Here is a 23,121-nt window from a genome sequence, read left to right as displayed (position 1 = left end):
GTAAATAGTTAAATATATATCTCGTATTTAAAATTTGGAATTTCTATAGTTTCCCCTAAAGCTGTTTTTCTCTGCATTTAGAAATAAAGAGCCCTATTTTAGCAGGGCGTGGTGGCACACGCCTTTAATCCCAGCACTCAGGAGGCAGAGGCAGGCGGATTTCTGAGTTTGAGGCCAGCCTGATCTACATAGTGAGTTCCAGGACAGCCAAGGCTATACAGAGAAACCCTGTCTCGAAAAACCAAAAAACATAAAACAAACAAACAAACAAAAAACAAAAAAAGAAAGAAAGAAAGAAAAGAAAAAAAATAATAAATAAATTTTTTTTTTTAAACTGAAAGAGCCCTATTTTATGTGCTCTCCCCTGACTAGGGATTCTCTTTGAATTAGTGTGTTGAGAGTTAAGTCTCACTACCTTAAACTCTGAACTGCCTCAGGCTCCAGAGTACAGGGATTATAGCTGTGCATCGCTGTACACCTAGCTCCTTTTGGCTGTTTTCTACAAACAGGAAGCAGGAGCCTGTAGGAGCACGCTCAGCTTACCCCAGTCTTTTACCAGGTTATTAGACATGTAGAGAATCTTCAGTTTCTTCATGACATGGATCCCTTTCAACTTCTCAATAAAATTGTAGGAGATCCACAACTCTTCCAGTGTTTCTCCTACTGCTTCCTAGGAAGGAAAACATTGGATTTACACTTTTATTTTTAACCTGAGTGCCTGTATCCTCCCTTACAAGCACACAGAAAGGTTTTTAAAGAGATCTGAGACTTGCCAGTCCACCTGCTGAAGAGCTGACATGCCATGGACGTTATATTTCATGAAGGAACAAACAGAACATTCCCTCCCCTATTAAGTGGATCTAAATTCTGTTCTCCAATAGCTTCACAAGCATTCAGAATAGCTACTGAGATTGCAAGAGGAGAAATAATGGCACTACTCCATCATCTATATTGAATAGTAGTTCTAAATTACTTTCTTCCAGGTTATATTATTTGGTCCTAAGAAAACATAAAAAGTAGATGAACCAATTTCATTTATTTGTATTATGTAGGACACTGAGATCTCATTTATATTAAGTCCCAGAACTTGCTCTAAAATTCAAGTTTTTCTCAACATCTATTGGAGAAAAAATTATTAACACTGAGAGAATTTTGCATTCTAAGTGCCCATATATTCAGAACATACCATGCCCATTTTGCTATATTTATCCTATCCTATCTCTCAGATTCACAGCGCAAACCTCAGCCCACGCATTCTCACTCCTGTGTGTGTGTGTGTGCCAGTCCTTAGGAGCTGCCTACCTAGTTCGTTGAGAACTATGCTTGGGATCTCCATTGGCTTGGGGGTCATCAATTTGGCTGGGCTGGCTGGGCTGGCTGGCCAGAACACCTCAGGGATCCAGTCTCGACTTCCCCAGTTCTGGATTAGGGTCACACACTATCACGCTTTTTAAGAGTCAAACACAACCCAATTATGCTGCACAGAAAACACTTTACCAGTTGAGCTATGTCCTTAGGCCTCATGTTATCATTTTGATACATAAAATTCAGTTTTAAACACTTGATCTTTCCTTTCTTTTCTTTTCTTTTGTCTTTCTTTTGGTTTTTTTTTTTTTGTGTTTTTTGAGGCAGGGTTTCTCTGTGTAGCCCTGGCTGTTCTGGAACTCACTTTGTAGACCAGGTGGCCTCGAACTCAGAAATCCGCCTGCCTCTGCCTCCCAAGTGCTGGGATTAAACCCTTGATCTTTCTATTAGAATAAAAGTTATTATATTATACCATCTCTTAAATTTTAGGCAATCACCATTTGCACAAAGATTTTCAGTAACAGACAAATGCAATGATCCTTTCCTTTAAAACAAAGTGCTGGGTAGGACCCACTCTGTTTCTATTTGTGTGCCTCCTTCAGCCCTGACAATTTACATAGCCATTTATGGAAATGTCTGGTGGGCCCAGATCTATCTCTGGGTAACTGTCCTTTGAAAGACTATGGAAAAATAAAATCCTTAATGAATTCTTCATCCTGGCAAAACTAGGAGAAAAGTTGAGAACAGGGTAGCCTTGGGTTAACACTGCCATCTCAACCCAAACTTCATCTTAGTTTTAACTTTCCAAGTAGAAAGTGAAGAAATTTTAATCACTCCATCTTGGCACTCCTAAACCAGAAAATGGTGACTTAACTAAGATTTCTAAACTAATATTCTGACATCTTCTCCCAAATGGTTTAATTACAATATCACACATAACTTTTAGAGCAAAAGAGTGAGTCTTCAGGTAGTTTAAGTTTCACTATTTACAAGTTCATTGCCCTGGATCTCCGCCCTTCTCGTGTCTCCATGAACAGTGAAGACACGCCTTAGCACGCCTGTGCTCTGGGTTCCATCCTCAGTGCTGCGCTGGGACTTCTTTTTTTTTTTTTTAAAGATTTATTTATTATATGTAAGTACACTGTAGCTGTCTTCAGACATTCCAGAAGAGGGCGCCAGATCTCGTTGCGGATGGTTGTGAGCCACCATGTGGTTGCTGGGATTTGAACTCTGGACCTTCAGAAGAGCAGTCAGGTGCTCTTACCCACTGAGCCATCTCACCAGCCCCGCGCTGGGACTTCTTGTGAGCAGTATGTTAGGAGGTGTGGCTCATGCTAAGACCATTTTGGAACATACAGCAACAGATCATTATTGTTTGATTCAGATAATGTTACACTGCTTGTAAGACTTTAGGATGTGTGATTTCTAAATTCTTTTTTTTAAAAAGATTTATTTATTATATGTAAGTACACTGTAGCTGTCTTCAGACATCCCAGAAGAGAGCATCAGATCTCGTTACGGATGGTTGTGAGCCATCATGTGGTTGCTGGGATATGAATTCAGGACCGGTGCTCTTAACTACTGAGCCATCTCTCCAGCCCGATTTCTAAGTTTTTTTTTTTTTTTTTTTAAAGATTTATTTATTTATTATGTGTAAGTACACTGTAGCTATCTTCAGACACTCCAGAAGAGGGCGCCAGATCTCATTACAGATGGTTGTTAGCCACCATGTGGTTGCTGGGATTTGAACTCTGGACCTTTGGAAGAGCAGTCGGGTGCTCTTACCCACTGAGCCATCTCACCAGCCCGATTTCTAAGTTCTTAAGGACTATTTTTAACTAACTGATGCCAAGTATACAAGGACTAGGCCATTTCTCCCTTAAGCAGCTCTGAACTTAAACAGGGCCTTACTCTACCACTGAGCTGCACGTTAAAAAAGAAAAAATAGCCCTTTATCTTATATATGTTGAAGAAAAGCTACCTCTTCTATTGCAGCAATAAGAACTGAAAATTCCTCGGGATACATTTTTGCTCAAGAAGTGTAGAAGGCTCTATAGTAGTGGTTCTCAACCTTCCTAATACTGCAGCCCTTTAACACAGTTCCTCGTATTGTGGTGCCCCCCAAACATAAAATTATTTTCATTGCTACTTCACGACTGTAATTTTGCTACTCTCATGAATCATAACATAAATATCTGTTTTCGATGGTCTTAGGTGAACCTTGGGAAAGGGTTGTTCAACCCCCAAAGCATCACAGCCCATAGATTGAGAACCACCACCTTATAGAAATGAAAACTTACAAATAATTGTATTGAAGAACAACAAAATGAGCTAATCTTCCTGTAAGAAAAATGTATTGCTATAAAGACATCAATCAAATAAGTCTATACATTTAATGCATTTCTATTAAGATTTCCAAAAGGAATTTATATTCATGAATTCAACAAAGTGATTCCCAAATTTCTCCATAGTAAACACTCAAGCAAAGTCATAAACATTTTCAAAAGAGAGAGAACTCATCCTAGTGGATATCAAAAATAATATAAAGCTAAAGAAAAGAAGGCATCAGATAGGCAGCAGGGACTCATGGAAGGGACAAGAGGAAGCTAACCAAGCAGGAGCTTACTCACACACAGACTTTAGTGGACAGCATTCCCAGACAGAAGGAAGGGGACTTTAAAAAGGACTTCTTTTTATTTATGTGTACCTGCAGCAGACAACAGAGGGCATCAGATCCCTGGAACTAGAGTTACAGAATGGTGTGCGCTGACAGGTGGGAATGGGGACCAAACCTGGGTCCTCAACCAGAGAAGCCAGTGCACTTAACCACTGAGCCATCCATTCAGCCCCCAAAGAGACTTTTCTAAACATTGCTAGTCATTTGGAGAAACAGAAAGAAATAATGTCTAATACTTAGATACATGTAAAACTAAACTCAGGATGTTTAGTCATGGTAAACTCTATTTGGTGTATGTGCATATGTGTGTCTGTGTGTGTGTGTGTGTGTGTGTGTGTGTATGTGTAGAAGCCAGGGGTCAAAGTTAGATGTCTATATCAGTTTCCACCTTATTTTTTGAAACAGGGCTTCTCACTAAACCTAGAGCTCACCAGTCGGCTAGGCTGGCTCCTGAGCTCTCAGAATCCTCCCATCTCTGCTTCCCATTGTTGGATTACAGTGTGCCCCATGCTGAATTTCTCTGCATGCTGGGATGCAGACTCAGGTTCCACCACTTATACAGCAAGCACATTACCTACTAACCCATCTCCTCATCGCCACCACCTGCTGTACAATTCTCTGATAGCATTTCTCCTATAATGTAAGCTCATGCATGGCATATACACACAAGCAAACAATGTAGGCATTCAGGGAACATGTCATATGGATATGCTGTGCGAATTACACGGGAAAATTGCACATTACATTTCAAAAGGAGAATCTGACCTGGTGAGGTGGCTCAGTGTATACACATGCTTTCTGTCAAGTCTGATGACCTGAGGTTAATGCGCAGGACCCACAAGTGGAAGGGAACTGACATCCACACTCATGCCATGGCACACACACACACACACACACACAATACATAAATACTGAAAATAGACGAATAAGAATAAAGAGATACAAGCCAGCATGTACTGTGCAGCTTCACCTTCCTGGCTACAAAGCAATGAGAATATAAGTGGCCCAGCAAGCTGGGGGCAGTTTTAAACTGTCAGGGCTTTCTTGATACTTGGCATAGTTGGTGTTCTACTTGGAAAGTTTCTACCATCTAAAAATATTTTCTTTTTTTTAAAAAAAGAGTATGCTTTTTATAAAGAAATACATAACCTACCAGTCCGTTTAGGTTCTTTATGTTGTTTCTTCCTAAGGACAAAATCCTCAAGTTTTCTGTTGTGGAAACAAAGCATTTTGGTTATGAAAAATATATACACAACATCATGACTCTAGTAGAACAACATGTTATAAGGAACTTTATAAAATAAGTATCTCTACACACTGAATTAAAGACGCTCTATTACAAAATGGGCAGGAGAGCTGGCAGGGTTTAGACAACATGTGCTGCCAAGCTTGAAGACCCACGTTGGAAGAGTGTAAAGTGAGTTTGAAGGCTAACTGACTGCCCCTTTAAAAGGTTTCAGGCACTGAGGTGCGCAGTTCTGAGCTACTCTACCACTATGCTGGTCTAGCCTGCTTCCCAGCTATGTGCTCATTATTTGCATTTTAGCTCTCCCTGGCTGCTCCTGATTCGCCTGTCCTCTCACAGTGACACCCCGAGTGACAAGCTCATGGTGAATCCCCCACTCCCACCTCAGCCCCACTCTCTCTCCTCTCCTACCCAGCAAACAGACTGATCAGCTTCTCACTGACCAATCAGAAGATGATGGAGAACATGGTTTTACAAAATATGGAGTCAGGAAATACTTCATAATAATGACAATAACAAAATCTGGACTGCACCTGGATCTCTAGGACAGACAGCAGCATCTGAATATGCAGGGCACAAAACTGTTTTATTGTTGTTGTTGTTTTGGTTTGTTTGTTTGGTTGGTTGGTTTTTCAAGACAGGGTTTCTCTGTGTAGCCCTGGCTGTCCTGGAACTCACTCTGTAGACCAGGCTGGCCTTGAACTCAGAAATCTGCCTGCCTCTGCCTCCCAAATGCTGGGATTAGAGACGTGTGCCACCACTGCCTGGCCACAAAACCATTTCTTAACAGAAGAGACTCTGATCTGAGGACTTTAATTACAAAGACACCAAGACAAAGGAAACACCTGAAATAGTGGAGCCAGCAGAATGGAAATAAGAGCACCGTGAGAGACACAGGCCTAGTAATAGTTAACACCGCCCTCCAACCCCAAATACTCAACAAGGGCACTAAGGTATGGGGTGCAGAGTGATTAGGATAGAGACTATGGTTAGGATATGAGATGTTCCCTTGTTAAAGGTTGGTTACAAATGCAACCGTGTGCAGAGGCAGAACTTTGGGGAACTGACTGAGTCACGATCAACAGATCAATTGCTTGTGGCATTAGTGGGAGATGGTAAGAAATAGGAAGTGGGGACAAGGGGGAAGCAGCAGGCCAATGTGGGTATAGCCTGAGAAGACATGTCTTGTGTGTGACCCCTTCCTCTCTCTTTTGGGAAGCACAGCTGATTTTCCTGACACGCCATGCTGCCATGGTGTCCACCTTGTCTCAGGCCCAAAGCAACAGTCGAGCCGAGCTTGACTGAAACTCTGGAGCCATGAGCTGAAGCGAAGCCTTCCCTACGGGTTCTCCTGAGCATCCACCACGGATGGAGTACGGAGTCTGTCTGCCTAGCATGAAGATCCTGCTGAGACGCCACAAGGCACAGCGCAGTTTCCCAACTATGACCACTGAGAGTCTTTATTGAGGGGCTTTTTGTTTTGTTTTTAGTTCTGGAGATTGAACCCAGGGCCTTCTATATGTCAGGCAAGCATTCTACACTGAAGTTCATTGGCAGCCTCCCCCCAATTTTGAGACAGGATGACCCAGAATGCGTTATGTAGCCTTGGCTGGTCTTGAACTCTCAGGGATCATTCTCCCTGAGCCTCCCACATACTGAGGCTGTAGAGGTTGTAGGCACGAGCCACTATGCCTAGCTTCAGTTGTTCCTCTTTAAACAAAGGTTTATTCTTGAGACATGGTCCTTCGAGGTGCTCATGCTGGCCTCAAACTCAAACGCCTTCCTCAGTCTCCCAAGTAGCTCAGTTATGTATGCACACTACCATACCCAGCTTTAGACTTCATTTTATATGCACCATATAAAATTCCATAATTTACATATCTTTACATTAACTGCATTAGTAGGCAAATGTTAAAACCCAAGGTAAATTATAAATACTCTAAAGTAAAGATTGTAACGTGGAGTTCTGGGAGGTCCTAGAGAGGCTGTGGCACTTGATGGGACACTGACCCTGACCTTAATTTTTCACGGATTTTTCCTGTGAGATGACAAGGCTGTACTCAGTGAGGAGCACTGGATAAGCAAACATACAAAAGTCATAAAGAATGTATGGCTAGGAGTGGCAGCACACACTTTTAATCCCAGAAAGGAGAGGCAGGTGGGTCTCTATGAGTTTGAGGCTAACTAGGTCTACATAGTGAGTTCCAGGACAGCCAGGGCTACACAGCGAGACCATGTTCCAAACAAAAACAAATGAATCAAAGAAAACCAACAACCAAGTCATCAAAGAAATGGTCCAGTCCCGTTTGAGAGCGACCAGGCAGCGCTGGTCCAGCCCCGTCTGAGGACGAGGCAGTGTGAGCTTTTAGCTGATTCAGATAGGAACGTTAGACACTGATGAAAGGTCTCTGCTGTGGAGAATGGTGCCTTCAGAATGAGAACTCTGGCATCTGTGTGACAGCTAACTGAAGGACAGAAAGAGACGGGATCACTTATGTGTCACCACTGTCACCAGGCCAGGCTTCTCAAACAACACAAGTCATGGTCCTCTGATAGGCCGTGACATCAGCTGAGTGTGTTGTAGGCTGGGTGGACAGTGCAGAGCTAGCATGAAGGCCTGAGTCTCATTCCCAAACCCATGAAAACGCTGGTGTTGTGCACTTGCAATCCAAGACCTAGTGAGGCGAAGACGGCCAGATCCCTGAGCTGGCTGGCTAGCCTGGTCTACTTGGCCAGAAAAGAAAGTCTTCTTTTGTTTGGTTTGGTTTGGTTTGGTTTGGTTTTGGTTTCCCAAGATAGGGTTTTTCTGTGTAGCTCTAACTGTCCTGGAACTCACTGTGTAGACCAGGTTGTCACTGAACTCAGAGATGCACCTGCCTCAGCCTCCTAAATGCTAGGATTAAGTGTGCACCACCATAGCCCAGTTATAAGAAAGCCTTTTTTACACAGGAAGGTAGTGAAGAACTACACCTAACGTTAGCCTCTGACTTAAACATAAACAATATGCACACATGTGTTCTTACATATACCCAAGACATGCAAAACACCCAAAACATGCAAATCTAGTACGTTATGACAGAGATAAAAAAGATCACATTTTAAATGCACACTAGGACCTATGCTACAAGGCCATAAGTTGTTCTCCAAACTATCCCAGTTTGTGCATTTGATTTGTACATTTATAGGAAACATAATAAATTCCAATATATTGTTTTCTGTGACTACAGGGATGCTAATAAGGTGCTACATTGAAGATTCAGCTCCTGGAAATGGAGAGCAGCAATTATCTGCATGGTACTTCACAGAGGAGAATAAACACAACTCAGGAGTAAACTTGGAGTGGGGCTTGGCTGGGTGAGAAGAGAGCCATAAACCAAATGCCAGTCCCTGGAGCCTGTACTGCTGCTCTGTGGGGCAGAAAAGTCCTTTGTAGATGTCTAATGACCTTGCCATAGAGCCACAGGAGAGGCACAGGCCAGCAGAGCTCTCTGAGTTCAAGGACAGCCTGGTCTACATAAAGATTCTGTCTTGAAAAAAATTAAAAAAACAAAAAAGAAGGAGGAGAGAGAGGAGAGAGGAGAGAGAGAGGGGAGAGAGAGAGAGAGAGAGAGAGAGAGAGAGAGAGAGAGAGATCTTGAGCTGGGGTCATGCTTACTACAAGGGTAAGCTGAAAGTACACGCATGTCCCTGGGAGGGAGGCAGGACTTTAGCACAGACAGAGCAGAAGGCACTTGAACCGCAAAAGCAGAAATTGGTATGATGCCTTCAGAAGCCAAAGAATGTGGCAGCCACCAGAAAACAGAACAAGCAAGAAAAAGACTCTTCCCAAAAACCTCAGAGGGAGGCTCAGTTCTTGGCTCGGTGAAACTAATTTCCTATTTGCAACTTCTAAAACTGTGAGAGAACAAATGTGTTGCTTAAGTCACTAGGTGCAGAGCCACTGGGAACTAACTGAGGAAGTAAGCAGCAGAGGCCACTGGGAGGGGGTGGCACCATTCACAAGGGTAAGGGGAACAGAACATGGGAGTGAGGACTTAACACAAAGGTTCACAGCACACACAACAAATCTGAACAAAAGAAAAAAACATACACAGTGAGAAAGCCGGTGGTCTCAGTCATCTCAACTCTAAATATATAAAAGCTTTCACCAGCTGGGCGTGGTGGCACACGTCTCTAATCCCAGCACTTGGGAGGCAGAGGCAGGCAGATTTCTGAGTTCAAGGCCAGCCTGGTCTACAAAGTGAGTTCCAGGACAGCCAGGGCTACAGAGAAACCCTGTCTTAAAAACCAAAAAAAAAAAAAAGCTTTCACCAGACTTTAAAATATTCAGGTCTCACAGTGCCACCCTTTCCTTCTTTTGGAAACTTAAGACATGGTTTACATACAGATTCCATCATCTGACATTTACTGTGGTCACAACAGGTGCCAGCCCCTGGTGTGACACAGTGTCCCCGGAATGTCTGCCCCATGACTAGAAGCCCAAGAGTCATCTGGACTGTGGGTCACTTACTTAGGCCATTCAGGTTGGCAATTTTTTCAATGCAGTTTGTAGACAGGGAAAGCTTCCTTTAAAAAAACAAAGAAAATTTTTAATTAATAAGAAAAACTTAAGTGGAATGTCAGAAGTTATTTATTAATAGTAATGCCCAAGGAAGATTTTAAATTCATGTTTCTTTTTATATTGAATCCTTTTTCCCCTTCAGTCATAGAATTTAATCCTTCATTTTGAAATCTTTTCCCTCATTGATTATAAGAGTTAATACACACTCATTATAGAGAATTAAAAACAAACCATTAAAGGGCAATTTGTGTTATCTATTAAATGTTTAGTACATGTATTCTTTGATCAAATATTTCATTTTTTGAGATATTATTTTTACTGCATTTTATAAATGAAATTGCGGTGCAAAGCTGTTAAACAATTTTCCCAATATTACACAGTTACAAAATGGCAGGGCCAAAATTGAAACCCTAGAACATATATCTTACCCTCATGATTTGACTTGAGGAGGAATTATTCATTTTTAATCTGCTTGAAAAAGCAAAGGCAGTTACTATATAAGTACCTGGTAAGTAAAGGGTTAAAGCCGCATGTTTTCTAGCTACTCACCCACTCTTGACCACTACCAGTGGAAAGAGGAAGGTCTTTAAATCTAATGCTATGGCTGGGAAGAAATTCTCTAATTCCTCTGGAGGCAGCCTGTCCAAAAGATGTCCGTAAAAGCCCGAGCAGGCCGACCCGGCTCTGCCTGTGTCCTGTGAACATGCTTTGCTGCATTGCACAAACCAACCCCAGACCCGCTGCCTTTCAGATGGCTTTATGATAAAAACAGGTTTTCATTACTTGGAATTCATAGTGGCAGCAAAATGTTTTACCCTGTGCTATGGCATGCTTTCACCACAAGGAACAAGTGGTGCTCAGCAGCTAAATATGTTTGCTTTTCCTTTTAAGCCAAAGCTATCAGTCTAGCAGGTTTGTGTCCAGGAACGGTCCAGTTCGCTTACTGTAAATAAGACGTTAAGGTTGGGTTAGGAGACATTATGCTTCTGTGAAGCTGGGACTGGGCTTCTCTCCCCCAGGAAGGGCAAGTGAAGGGACCCTGATTAGATTAACACAGGCTGAAGGACAGGAAGAACCCCAGGGACTCTAGAGTATTCTACAGCCTGGCCAGAGACAAGGAAGCATGGGGTATAATGTCTCAAAGTACTGTTTCAAGTTAGCTATAAAACCCTGCTGAGCCGGGCGTGGTGGCGCACGCCTTTAATCCCAGCACTCGGGAGGCAGAGGCAGGCGGATTTCTGAGTTCGAGGCCAGCCTGGTCTACAAAGTGAGTTCCAGGACAGCCAGGGCTACACAGAGAAACCCTGTCTCGAAAAACCAAAAAAAAAAAAAAAAAAAACCCTGCTGAAAACCATATGGAATGCTTAGAAAGAAAATGAAAGGAATTAATATCAACCTGACATTAAAAGACCTAGAAAGTAAAAATATAAAATAAGTATAATTTGGTCCCAATTAGAATTTTTTGTTTCTTTTTATGCGACAGGACCTCATGTGACCCTGTGCTAAGATCCTTTGGCATCAGCCTCCCTCCAGGGCCTGAGATTATAGGCATGTGCCACCATACCCAGGCTAATTACAATTATTCTCAAAATGCTAATACTAGGTCCACAGTGTATTATAACTTAGGTGAATGTTAATTCCCTTTTTTCATACTTACTGTATTTTCCATTTTGAACTGTACTTTAAAGTTTTGTTTTGTTTTTAAGGGGTGATCTCTTGGGCAACTAGTAAATAAACATGATTTTTACTTTGGTGGGTAACTTTACAAGAGAAAGACATGGACTGTGAAGTTTGTTTTACTATTGTACTGCTGTACTGTGGGTGGAACTCAAGGCCTTGCAAATGCTAGACAAGTCCTCTTCTACTGAGTCTGACCTCCAGCCTACCTTTTACCATGTGTGTAGGATGTGCATGTGTGCACACACAGGTGGAGGCCTGCTGTTGATGAATCCCCATCCATCACTCTTCCACCTTGTTCACTGAGTCAGGCTCTCTCAATCAGACTCAGAGCACACTGATACAGCAAGCTTGCTCTAGGAATCCCTTGTTTCTGCCCTTTGAGTTTGGAATCACCAAACACTGACATGAGTTCTGGAGATGTGAACTCCAGTTCTCAGGGTTTGGCAAGTGCTTGGACCAATGACCATCTCTCCAGTTTCCTTCCCAGGCTGTTTTATTTTTATTTTATTCTGAGATTTTTATTTTATTCTGAGGCACAGTCTTGATAAGTTGCCTAGGTTAACTTTGAACTACTATCCCTCTGCTTAGGAAGTAGGCTGCATAACAAAGTAATAATTTATTGTGTTATTTAGCTTCTCCCAAAAGGCTAGGAAACTTCTATTTACGAATATTTTATAAAAGCTGCACAAAAAAATGTTGTATTGTTCAGTATCACTCTATCAAATAATTTCATAAACCAATAAGTTTTCACATTTGGCTTTGTCAAGTGAGAAATTATAATAAACAACAACAAAGACCACAGAAAGCAAATATTTTTACAGTTTGTATATGAAAAGGAAAGAAAACGTTACAACAATAAGAGGGTGAAGAACAGCAACTTACTCGCAGTTACCAAGTGTGGATAGAGATGCGTCCATCTTCTCTATGGGGGGAATCTGGGCATACAGCTTTATTTCTTTGGCATCAGATGGCTTCTGACCAGTCTTTTCTTCCTATGGAAAAAAATAAATTTGGCACAAAATGATCCTTAGTTGTAATGTGAAACAAAAGAAGTCAGAATCTCATAAGGCCTTCCAAAATGTTTGTTTCAAAATAATTACTATACTTTAATAACTTAGATGATAATCCCCATTTACTTATTGGCATTTGTACTTAGTTGTCTTATAGCCAAGCCTCTATGTACCTGGGCCACATAACTGTTAAGCCCTACAAATGGATATAAGCAGAAAAGAATTCTATTTGTAATATTTAAGTCCTTTAAGAGCCTATTAAACAATGACTGGGTGGAGGTGGTGCATGCCTCTAACACCAGCGCTCAGGAGGCAGAGGCAGGTGGATCTCCTATCTCCATATCCTCCTTCCCTCAAGCCCTAGAGCTGGGCCCAGCATCTCACATGCTTCTGGGGTCTGAACTCACGTCTTGGTGCCTTTGCAGCAAGCACTTTCCCAGCTAAGTACTTCCCCAGCCTCTCGATGTCAACATTTTGCCACATTTCTAGGTTAGGATAAAGGAACCTAACGCTTAGTAGATCTTCAGTAAGGGCTGGGTTATTTGTGCCAACATGACGGGCCTAGAGGACTTGTTTATTTTGGATGAAATGCCAAAGGCCTAGAGGACAAATATTTCACATTTCACTCATGCGTGGAGGTTAAAAAAGTTGATCTTATCTCATAAAGAGTAGACTAATAGTTACCAGAGGCTGGGAAAAATGGGGAGAAAAGACAAAATTAGCCAGATAGGAGGAGCAAGCTGGAGTGTTCTCTGCACAGTAGAGCGATTATGATAAATTTTTACAATTCAGATAAGATTGAATGCAATCGGGGGCTGCTGAGATGGCTCAGTGGGTAAGAGTATTAACTGCCCTTCAGAAGGTCCTGAGTTCAAATCCCTAGTAACCACATGGTAGCTCACAACCACCTGTAATGAAACCTGATGCCCTCTTCTGGGGTGTCTGAAGGCACACCTTTAATCCCAGCACTTGGGAGGCAGAGGCAGGCAAATTTCTGAGTTTGAGGCCAGCCTGGTCTATGGAGTGAGTTCCAGGACAGCCAGGGCTACACAGAGAAAGAGAAACCCTGTCTCAAAAAAAAACCAATAAAATAAAATAAAAAAGACTTTTAAATGGGGCTGGAGAGATGGCTCAGTGGTTAAGAGCACTGACAGCTCTTCAGAAGGTCCTGAGTTCAAATCCCAGCAACCACAGAGTGGCTCACAACCACCCGTAATGAGATCTGACGCCCTCTTCTGGTGTGTCTGAAACAGCTACAGTGTACTTACATATAATAATAAATAGATCTTTAAAAAAAACTTTCGAAAAAACAAAAAAAAAAGACTTTCAAATCTTAAAAAAGAGAATATTTGGTTAATCAATGAAAAACCATGCTTAATGCCTACAAAGATCTTAACCTTAAAGACTACTGGATAGAATCTATGAACTGAAACTATATTTAGCCAAAACAAAGCAAAACCAAACATTAGCTGTTATGAATAGGTAAGATTAAGTCCTAAAATACAATTTAAGAAAACTAAATCTGAGTTTAGCCCACACTGCTCCTTTAACAAATTTTATGAACTATTTAGCAGAGAAATGTACATGTGTATGTATGTATGTGTGTGAGTGTCTGTGTGAGCATGTGTGAGTGTGCTTGCACAAGTGCACCTATAAAAGCCAGAGACTGATATTGGGTGTTTTCCTCAATCACTGTCTTACTTACTTACTTATATATTTAGTTTTGGCTTTTGGAGCCAGGGTCTTTTGTATCCCAGGCTGACTATGAACACATCACAGTCAAGTGTGACCTTGAACTTAGGTTCATACCACTTCCATGTCCTGAGCGCTAAGATTATGGGCATGTACCACCCTGCACCAATGTATGTGGTGCTGGGGATCAAACCCAGGGCTTTGTGCACACCAAGAGAGCATCTAGTCTCCCAGTTGGGGTTCATCCCTAACACTGTCCTGCAGTTTTGAGGCAGTGTCTCCCACTAAACCTGGTGCTCACAGAAGCAGCTCCTGGCTGGTGATCCTAGGAATCTTCCAGTCTCTGCCTCTCTGCACTGGGATTTACAGGGGCTACTGCACCTGGTGTTGTATATGGGTGCTGGATGTGAACTCAGGTCCTGGACTTATGCAACAAACACTTTCACTACTGAGCCACCTGCCCAGACCCAAGGAATGAATCCTTAAATGCAGTTAGAATAAACACAAAAATGTATAGGCACTAAAATTAGAATTCAAACATCTCATTATCCTGTTCACTTTTGTCTATTTCCCAGATACCTAGGCTGCTGACAGATTTTTGTCCAAAGTCTAGCTACAGAGATGCATGGCTCAGTGGTTAAGACAGTAAATCAGAGTCATGAACTATTTAGCAGAGAATGGCATGCAGTGCACTTGCTTAGTGTGAGTAATCCCTGGGTTCATCCATCCCAGCACCACTACACACACACACACACACACACACACACACACACACACTCCCCAAAGAGATCATTTGTCCAATTTTCCCCAGTGGTAATGTTCAGCAGAACTATAAAATACCACAGCCAGGATATTGTTACTGATAATCCAGCACTTACTCAGATTTTCCACAATCTGCCTGGTATCGTTTGTGTTTATACGTGTGAATATTTATACTGTATGTTAACTCATATACAATTTCATTACTTGTGTAGGCTCAGGAATCTACTACCACAGTCCCCAAACCAAAAAAATCTCTTGTGCTGAATGGTCAGATGTAAACAACAGTTCACATTTCCCTCGTATAGTTTCTAGAAGAAGGAAGAGTCGTCTACTCACCCATCTGGACAGGGCTTCTTTGATCGTTGTTGCTTTTGCCTTAAGGGGGGGGAGGGGAGAAGCACAGGCAGCGTTCAGTGCTGAGATTTGTTGATTCAGCCTTAATGCAATAATTACTGGCCTTGGCTTCTACCATTAAAGCATTCAATTCTTTCTTTGAAATTGTAAGATATAAGCACAATTAATCTCCTGAGAACCCAGTGATTTCCTTAAATACTTCTTAGGGAAAATGTGGAAATTATTGTGTCATATCCAAATATTTTATTCCAACTTGGTTTATAAATAAATAGCTTTCAGTATTTGATATTAAAATAGATATTTTCCACTGAGTCTATACATTTTTATATATCTTAACATCAAAACGCACATTCTAATTATGAACAATTTACAGTCACTGAGGCAAGATAGCTGTGGTAAAATTTTAGAAAAATATTAACAATTTTATTATAATATATATTTCTTCTTCATGTCTGCAAAGGGTAACCTGATCCAAAAAACCGGCTCTAGGGCTTTGCACATGGAAAAGAAGCATTATATTTTACAAATAAAAATATATGTAAAAGAATATTTAGCAGAGAGAAATATATTTAAAAAGAATTCTTAATAAAGAACTCTATTAATAAGTACAAGGAGGCTAAAGAGGGCTCTCAGTTATTAAGAGCACTTATTGCTCTTCCAGAGGACCCTAGTTCAGCTCCTAGCATCCATGCAGAGCAGCTCAACCATCTGTAACTTCAATTCCTGGGGATCTGGACCTCTGACCACTCATACACACACACACACACACACACACACGCACACGCGCACACACACACACACACACACACACAGAGACACGATTAAACACAATAAAAAGGAATCTTAAAAATCAAGTACAAAATAAATATTCTAAATAACAGAAAAGTATCTGGTATAATTTAATTCTAATTTATTTTTCTTAGTAGAACATAAAATGTTTCATCTAATAATGAATAGCATCTTTGTTTCAATTTAGGATATTAAAAACTTTGAAAGCATATAACAGAAGATGTCCTTAATAAATTAAGAGGCCTGGCAGTGGTGGCACATGCCTTTAATCCCAGCACCTGAGAGGCAGAGGCAAGTGGATCTCTGAGTTCGAGGCCAGCCTGGTCTACAGAGTGAGTTCCAGGACAGCCAGGGCTACTCAGAGAAACCCTGTCTTGAAAAACCAAAATAAATAAATAAATAAATAAACAAACAAATAAATAAATAAAAATAAATTAATTAAGAGGATTCATTAACAACAGCTAAAAGAAAAAAAGTAAGATATTACTATATATAGAAAGTAGAATTCTGTACTAATAACTCTTTTATCAAAAAGGGTCTTATGAATTCAAAAAGAAAAAAAGAAAATGCTGAGATATACTTCAATGGTCAGAATGCTTCCTTTCCATGCCCAAAGCCCAACACCAATCCCCGGGATCCAATGATGGGATAGAAAGGGGAAGCCAAAATTTGATAGGAAACTTCTATCATCATTGGTATTGCCAGAAAACATGGTATAAGACTGGATCCAAGCAGCCTTCAGGGAGCCACGACTTCTAGTGGTGACCGATCCCAGGGCTGACCATCAGCCACTCACAGAGGCCTCTTATGTCAACCTGCCCACCACTGCTCTGTGTAACACAGATTCTCCCCTGCGCTATGTGGACATTGCCATCCCATGCAACAACAAGGGAGCACACTCAGTGGGTCTGATGTGATGGATGCTGGCCAGGGAAGTACTCCGCATTCGAGGTACTATCTCCCATGAGCACCCCTGGGAGGTCATGCCTGATCTTTACTTCTACAGAGACCCAGAGGAGACTGAGAAGGAGGAGCAGGCTGCTGCTGAGAAGGCTGTGACCAAGGAGGAATTCCAGGGTGAACGGACCGCACCAGCTCCTGAGTTCACTGCTGCTCAGCCTGAGGTGGCCGACTGGTCTGAGGGTGTGCAGGTTCCCTCTGTGCCCATCCAGCAGTTCCCCACGGAAGACTGGAGTGTGCAGCTAGCCACTGAGGATTGATCAGCAGCTCCTACAGCGCAGGCCACTAAGTGGGTTGGAGCCACCACTGAGTGGTCCTGAGCTGTTGTGCAGACGCCTGAGCAAAGGGAAAAAAGATGGAAGGAAAATAAAGTTGCTAAAAGCTGAAAAAAAAAAAAAAAGACTCAACATACTTTAAAAAGTTATCAGTGCAAACTGAAAGAAGACAGAAGAAAAAAAAAAAAAAGGAAGAAGTCAAGCCAGAAAAGATTAAAAATACTAAAAGGAGGTTTTTATATCTCCTGCAAGCTTGACTGAGCAAAAATGAAAAACATGTAAATTAAAAATAAAGAATATGCCAGGCAGTGGTGGGGCACGCCTTTAATCCTAGAATCCTAGCACTTGGGAGGCAGAAGCAGGCAGATTTCTGAGTTTGAGGCCAGCCTGGTCTACAGAGTGAGTTCCAGGACAGCCAGGGCTATACAGAGAAACCCTGTCTTGAAAAACCAAAAAATAAATAAATAAAGTAAAGAATATGAGATATATTAATAACTACATATTTCAGAGATTCTAGAAATAAAATATTTAGAAGCAAAATACAGCAATTGTTTTGAGACATAAACAACATATGTATTCCTGGAAAAAATAGCCCCAATTATTAAAAACTTTGAACAGACTGTAATATTTAAAGCATTCAAATGGAATCAGAGACTTAGTCTGTTCTCTTCCCACTAAGTTCCAAGCCTACGCAGTTTACAAGTGAATCCTAATAACTTTTCGAGAACAAATATTATTTGTTACACAAATTGTTTCAAAACCAGGAAATGTGGGGAAGCTGCACATTTGTGAGGAGACCGTAAACTGTCATAGCCACAGCACAGAGCCCTCTTGATTTTTCAATACAGATTTGATTCTATTAGATTCTAGAGACATCATCAGAATCTTCAAAGCCAATGACGATGTGTAGTGACCATTAATGACCATGATCAAATAGTTTATCTTGGCCAGATAGTGGTGGCACACGCCTTTACTCTCAGTACTCAGGAGGCAGAGGCAGGAAGGTCTTTGTGAGTTCGAGGCCAGCCTGGTAGACAGAGTGAGTTCCAGGACAGCCAGGGCTACACAGAGAAACTGTGCCTCAAAAAAGAAGAAAGAAGAACAGACAGAAGGAAGGAAGGAAGGAAAGAAAGAGAAAGAGAAAGAGAAAGAGAAAGAGAAAGAGAAAGAGAAAGAGAAAGAGAAAGAGAAAGAGAAAGAAAGAAAGGAAGGAAGGAAGTTTACCTCAACAATACAAGCAAAACAGACCAATCTCTAAGAGTCGATCATTAATTAATGGATGGAGGGAATCACATTTACTTCAGTAAGTGTAGGAAAACATACACATTCTACACTGCACAATAAAAGCTGTCAGGTGAGAGTTAAACTGAAACAAATACCATGCTTCAGGGAACCCAGTTAGTTCCACAACTGTGCACTGCATGTCTACTTTGTGACTAGCACTCTTCTATGTTTTTTTTTCCTCTGAGTTCTGAGATGACAGGTGTGCACAATCATGTCTGGCTTTCTATTTGACTTTGACATATCAATGAGCGAAACAGATTCCTGCCTTCCTAGAACTTAATTTAAAATCTATTCAAGGAAGTAGCTGTATATATGTGTGTGTATAAAATATGCACATGCATATGTATAAACCTTATCTATATCATACATACCATACATATACCATATTCATACATAAAGTAAGTAAATATAACATATACAAAGATAAGTAAATATAAACAAAATAAGTACTAAGTAAAGTAAATAATATGTTAGAAAGTTAAGGTAATTAATGGCATTGGGTCATATGCATGTATGTGGAGAGAACAATATGAACGACTGGGACCACATTACAATGATTTTCTTTAAGATCTCAAACACGTCAAGGATGTCCATTATCGCTGCTAGTTTAACACAAGGGTTCTTTGTCAATGTTGTAATAAAAGCAGTACAAACTGGAATGATCAAAAGGAGGAGATTAAACCATCACCGAGTGCAGATGATGCTCAATGTCTGTGAGTACAAATGGTTCAGTAAGTGGACCGCACACTGACAAAGCTAACAACAAAATCGGGACAAGGCAGTTTCTGCTTGAAACTGATATAAGACCATGACGGCATGTGGAATATACAAGAAGTTACTAAAATTCACAAACAAAAAAAATTTAAATTAGCAAAACTATGAATTAACAATTCATAGATAGCCAACCCCAGGCAACCAATTAGACTATCAAGTGTTTGTATTCACTGAAAATCAGAAAACTTAATAGTAAAACAATAGAATTTCATATATATATGCATATATATACATCTTCAGATTAGCAAAAGTTGGCCAGAATTTAGAGAAATGGAAACTCCTAGGCAATGGTGGAGGAGGTGGAAACTGTTCTACACATCCCAGAAAAGGAAAATGAAGTACACATAGACCTTTGACTAAACACTCCTTCCCAGTGAAATCCTTGCTTGGGCCCATAAAAAAGGACCACATAAAAGAACACTTTCGCAACATTGCAGGAACAGCGTTAGAAGCAATCTACCTATTTCTTTCTTTCTTTCTTTTTGTTTTTTTGTTTTGTTTTGTTTTTTGGTTTTTTTTTTTTTTTTTTTTTTGAGACACGGTTTCTCTGTGTAGTCCTGGCTGTCCTGGAACTCACTCTGTAGACCAGGCTGGCCTCGAACTCAGAAATTCGCCTGCCTCTGCCTCCGGAGTGCTGGGATTAAAGGCGTGCGCCACCACGCCCAGTTGCAATCTACCTATTTCTTCCAATATAAATTGCTGTGAGATACTGGTTCCTCTTTCAGATAGGAGACAAAAATTCCTAAAGGAGCAAGAGGCCATCATGAGTGGGTCGAGCTGGCTAGGTAAGATCAGAGGTCATGCAAAGGATTTAATTCTCCTCGGCTCCAGATAATTTCTGGCTGGTGGAATCTGCAGGGGGCAAAAAAAGGTATCCTACCACTCCATTTCTTCAAATATAAAACCTCCATTAATTAAATAACACCCTTACTTCATACACCATCAAGAAAGAAGAGTTGCAGAGAGATGGCTCAGCGGTTAAGAGCACTGACTGCTCTTCTGAAGGTCCTGAGTTCAAACCCCAGCAACCACATGGTGGCTCAAAACCATTTGTAATGAGATCTGATGCCCTCTTCTTGTGTGTCTGAAGACAGCTACAGTGTACTTATATATAATAGTGAATGAATCTTTGGGCCTGAGCTGGTGGAGCTGGAGAGAGCAGAGGTCCTGAGTTCAATTCCCAACAACCACATGATGGCTCACAATCATCTGTACAGCTACAGTGCTCATATACATAAAAATAAATAAATAAATCTTAAAAAAAGAAAGAAAGGAAGGAAGGAAGAAACAAAGAAAGAAAGAAAGAAACAAACAAACAAACAAAGAAGGAAGAGTTGCCAAGCATGGTATCATATGCCTGTGATCTTAGGATGCAGTAGGTCGTGGGTCAAAACTTTTAGGCTGGCAAAGGATTCATAACAAATCCAATGCAAGCTTAAGCTACACAGAGAGACCCTGTCTTCAAAACAGAAAATGAAAGATGCCATCAATTATCTACGTCGGTCCCAGGGACCAAACTCAGGCCATCAGACTTGGCAGCCAAATGCCTTTATTTTCTTCTCTGAGCCATGTCTCCAGACTCAGAAACTGCAGTTTGAATGTAAAACACATTCATTTTTTTTTTTCTGGGAAACTATCATAAACAAGACTTTGGAAGCTACTTTAAAAAAAAAAATTCAGGGGCTGGAGAGATCTCAGCAGTTGAGACTATTCATGGCTATATTGCAGAGGACCGGAGTTCAATTCCCAGCACCTACCCTGACTGACTCACAACCAGCTGTAACTCCAGTTCCAGGAGGAGAGGGACTCCACAGGTGCCTGTACACATAGTGGAATAACAAGTCTAAAAATAAATGGCCAGGTATGGTGGCCCATACTTTAAAAAAATTCAAGTAGTACGTGGACCTGTATTTCTGAAGGAACCAGACTACCACTATGCAGTCAGTATGAGGGAACATGACTTCTTCATTATCCTAACACCGTAGGCTTAATTTCTGTGCGTTGATATAGCACTGGAAACACACACACACACACACACACACACACACACACGGGCACACACTCTCACAATTACTAATTACACTGTTTTGTTTCTGATTTTCTTTTCCTGTGCATTGTCGGCGATCCAATCTAGGGTCTCCTGCATGCTAGGAAAGTGCTTTACTAGTTTCAGTACTGAGTTACATGCCTATCCCCCTCCCAAACACACACCTTGAGCCAGTGTCTTATTCATCTCGGACTGAGAATGACCATGAACTTCGGGTCCTCCTGCCTCCACCTTCTGAGTCCTGGGATAAGAAGGTATGTACCACTCTGCTAGATACATACGTGGTGCTCGGGATTGAATCTATAGCTCCATGAATGCTAGGCAAACCACTCAACAAGTGACCCCCAATATTCAACATCTCCAGTCAGCAAGTCAACCTTATACTTTGCTAAATAATTCTGGCTGGGTTGGATCTGAAATCGTGTTCAAACTTATAGCTTGAAATATCAAGTATGTAAGCAAAAGGGGTACGTTTTCCATGGCGACAAGCGTCATTAGTTAAAACTGTTGCTTCATGAGAACCTTGTGAAGACTACGGGTAGACAACAAACCTAAACCACCAGCGTTTCTCAAAGTGTGGTGAGATGCTCCCCAATTTCAGAGTTACTTGGGGTGCATGGTTGAAACCACACATTCCGGAACCCCCTGTCGTATTATAAACAACAACAACAAAAAATCTGCATTCCAATGAAGATCATATTTAGTCATGTTGGAACTGGAGGGACACTGGCCTGATAAATCCATCAGAGAGAGAGTTTGAACAGCGTCTCCTAATAGCAGGACTCACTTTCTCTCCGAGGACAACCGGGCACAGCTAACTAGGCTGCCGCTGGAGATCTCTGTAACCAGCCCCGACCCCTCCATCCCACCAGAGGGGGAGGAGAGTTAAAATCACGGTTATACAAAGAGATCTCTTTATCACAGCGCCCATCCTATCACCTTTCCCCCTCCAATCCACTCTCCCGAGAATTCCCAGCTGTCTTGCCTTGTCTTCTGTCAGAGTCCCTCCAGCTTTAACCTAACTTCCTGTCAGCCTCTGGCCTCCCTCTCCACAGACCACCCCCCGCCCCCGCCCGGGCAGCTCCGGCCTTGGGCCTGCGGCTCTGGGAAGCCAGCAATGCCTTCCTCCTCCTACCCGCGGTGCCAGGACCCCACCACCCTCCGCACCCCACAGTAACCCCTTTTTCCACTCTCAATCTCCTTTCGGGTTTGGCTGCGAGGCCTGGAGGGTACTCACCATTCCGGCGGTTGCTACCGTCACTGCTCTGGTTGCTAGGGCCCGCCGACGTCAGTGCGCAGGCGCGCCTCTGGAGCTCTCCGTCTTGGCTGCACTGGCAGCGGTCCTTTCTCTCCGCCTTTTGGGTGGCGCGAGCGGAGCATTGTGGGACGGCTGGCGGCCCCCCCGGGTCCTCCAACCTCTCTCCGCTGAGCAGGTGCGGAGGTGTAGACGAGCCCTCAACTACCCACGCAAGTAGTTGATGTACTTTCCCAAAGCCAATATTGCCTTAAACTCGCAACTTTCAGACCTCCTGATAACATTTGCATTTCTGATATAAAAGAACTTTTTTTTTTAAGTCCTTCCCTGGAAAAATGACGAGAAAGGTAATTTAGGCAGACGGTCTTGCTCAGTATCCAGAATTAAACTATGAACTTCTCATTTCCTTATTCTAGATCCTCCAAGGAGAACTCAGGTGCCCGAAACACG

The 23,121-nt window shown here is 41.8% G+C and overlaps 1 protein-coding gene and 1 pseudogene across 2 annotated transcripts in view; one reads left to right on the top strand and one right to left on the bottom strand.

Annotated features, from left to right (window-relative positions):
• Positions 1–22,738, bottom strand: part of Dnal1 (dynein axonemal light chain 1) — a 28,186-nt gene extending 5,448 nt beyond the window's left edge. The window contains exons 1-6 of one of the 2 annotated variants that reach the window (XM_021178986.3): positions 22,654–22,738; positions 15,270–15,308; positions 12,352–12,461; positions 9,739–9,794; positions 5,136–5,191; positions 544–670 (exon numbers count right to left, since the gene is read on the bottom strand). In XM_021178986.3, coding sequence (XP_021034645.1) covers positions 544–670; positions 5,136–5,191; positions 9,739–9,794; positions 12,352–12,461; positions 15,270–15,308; positions 22,654–22,656 — 391 coding nt within the window. In that variant the 5' untranslated portion in view covers positions 22,657–22,738. Of the gene's footprint in view, positions 1–543; positions 671–5,135; positions 5,192–9,738; positions 9,795–12,351; positions 12,462–15,269; positions 15,309–21,580; positions 21,766–22,653 lie in introns of those variants that run through there. The other variant, XM_029484895.2, reaches the window with a different exon arrangement.
• Positions 15,736–17,436, top strand: LOC110307270 (small ribosomal subunit protein uS2 pseudogene; annotated as a pseudogene).
• Positions 22,739–23,121: the final 383 nt, after the last annotated feature.

The sequence above is a fragment of the Mus caroli genome, unplaced genomic scaffold (genome assembly GCF_978045245.1).
Source record: "Mus caroli unplaced genomic scaffold, Mus_caroli_1 scaffold_14, whole genome shotgun sequence".
Classification (NCBI taxonomy): Eukaryota; Metazoa; Chordata; class Mammalia; order Rodentia; family Muridae; genus Mus; species Mus caroli.
Note: the sequence above shows the minus strand (reverse complement) of the source record. Positions and strands in the feature narration are given on the sequence as shown.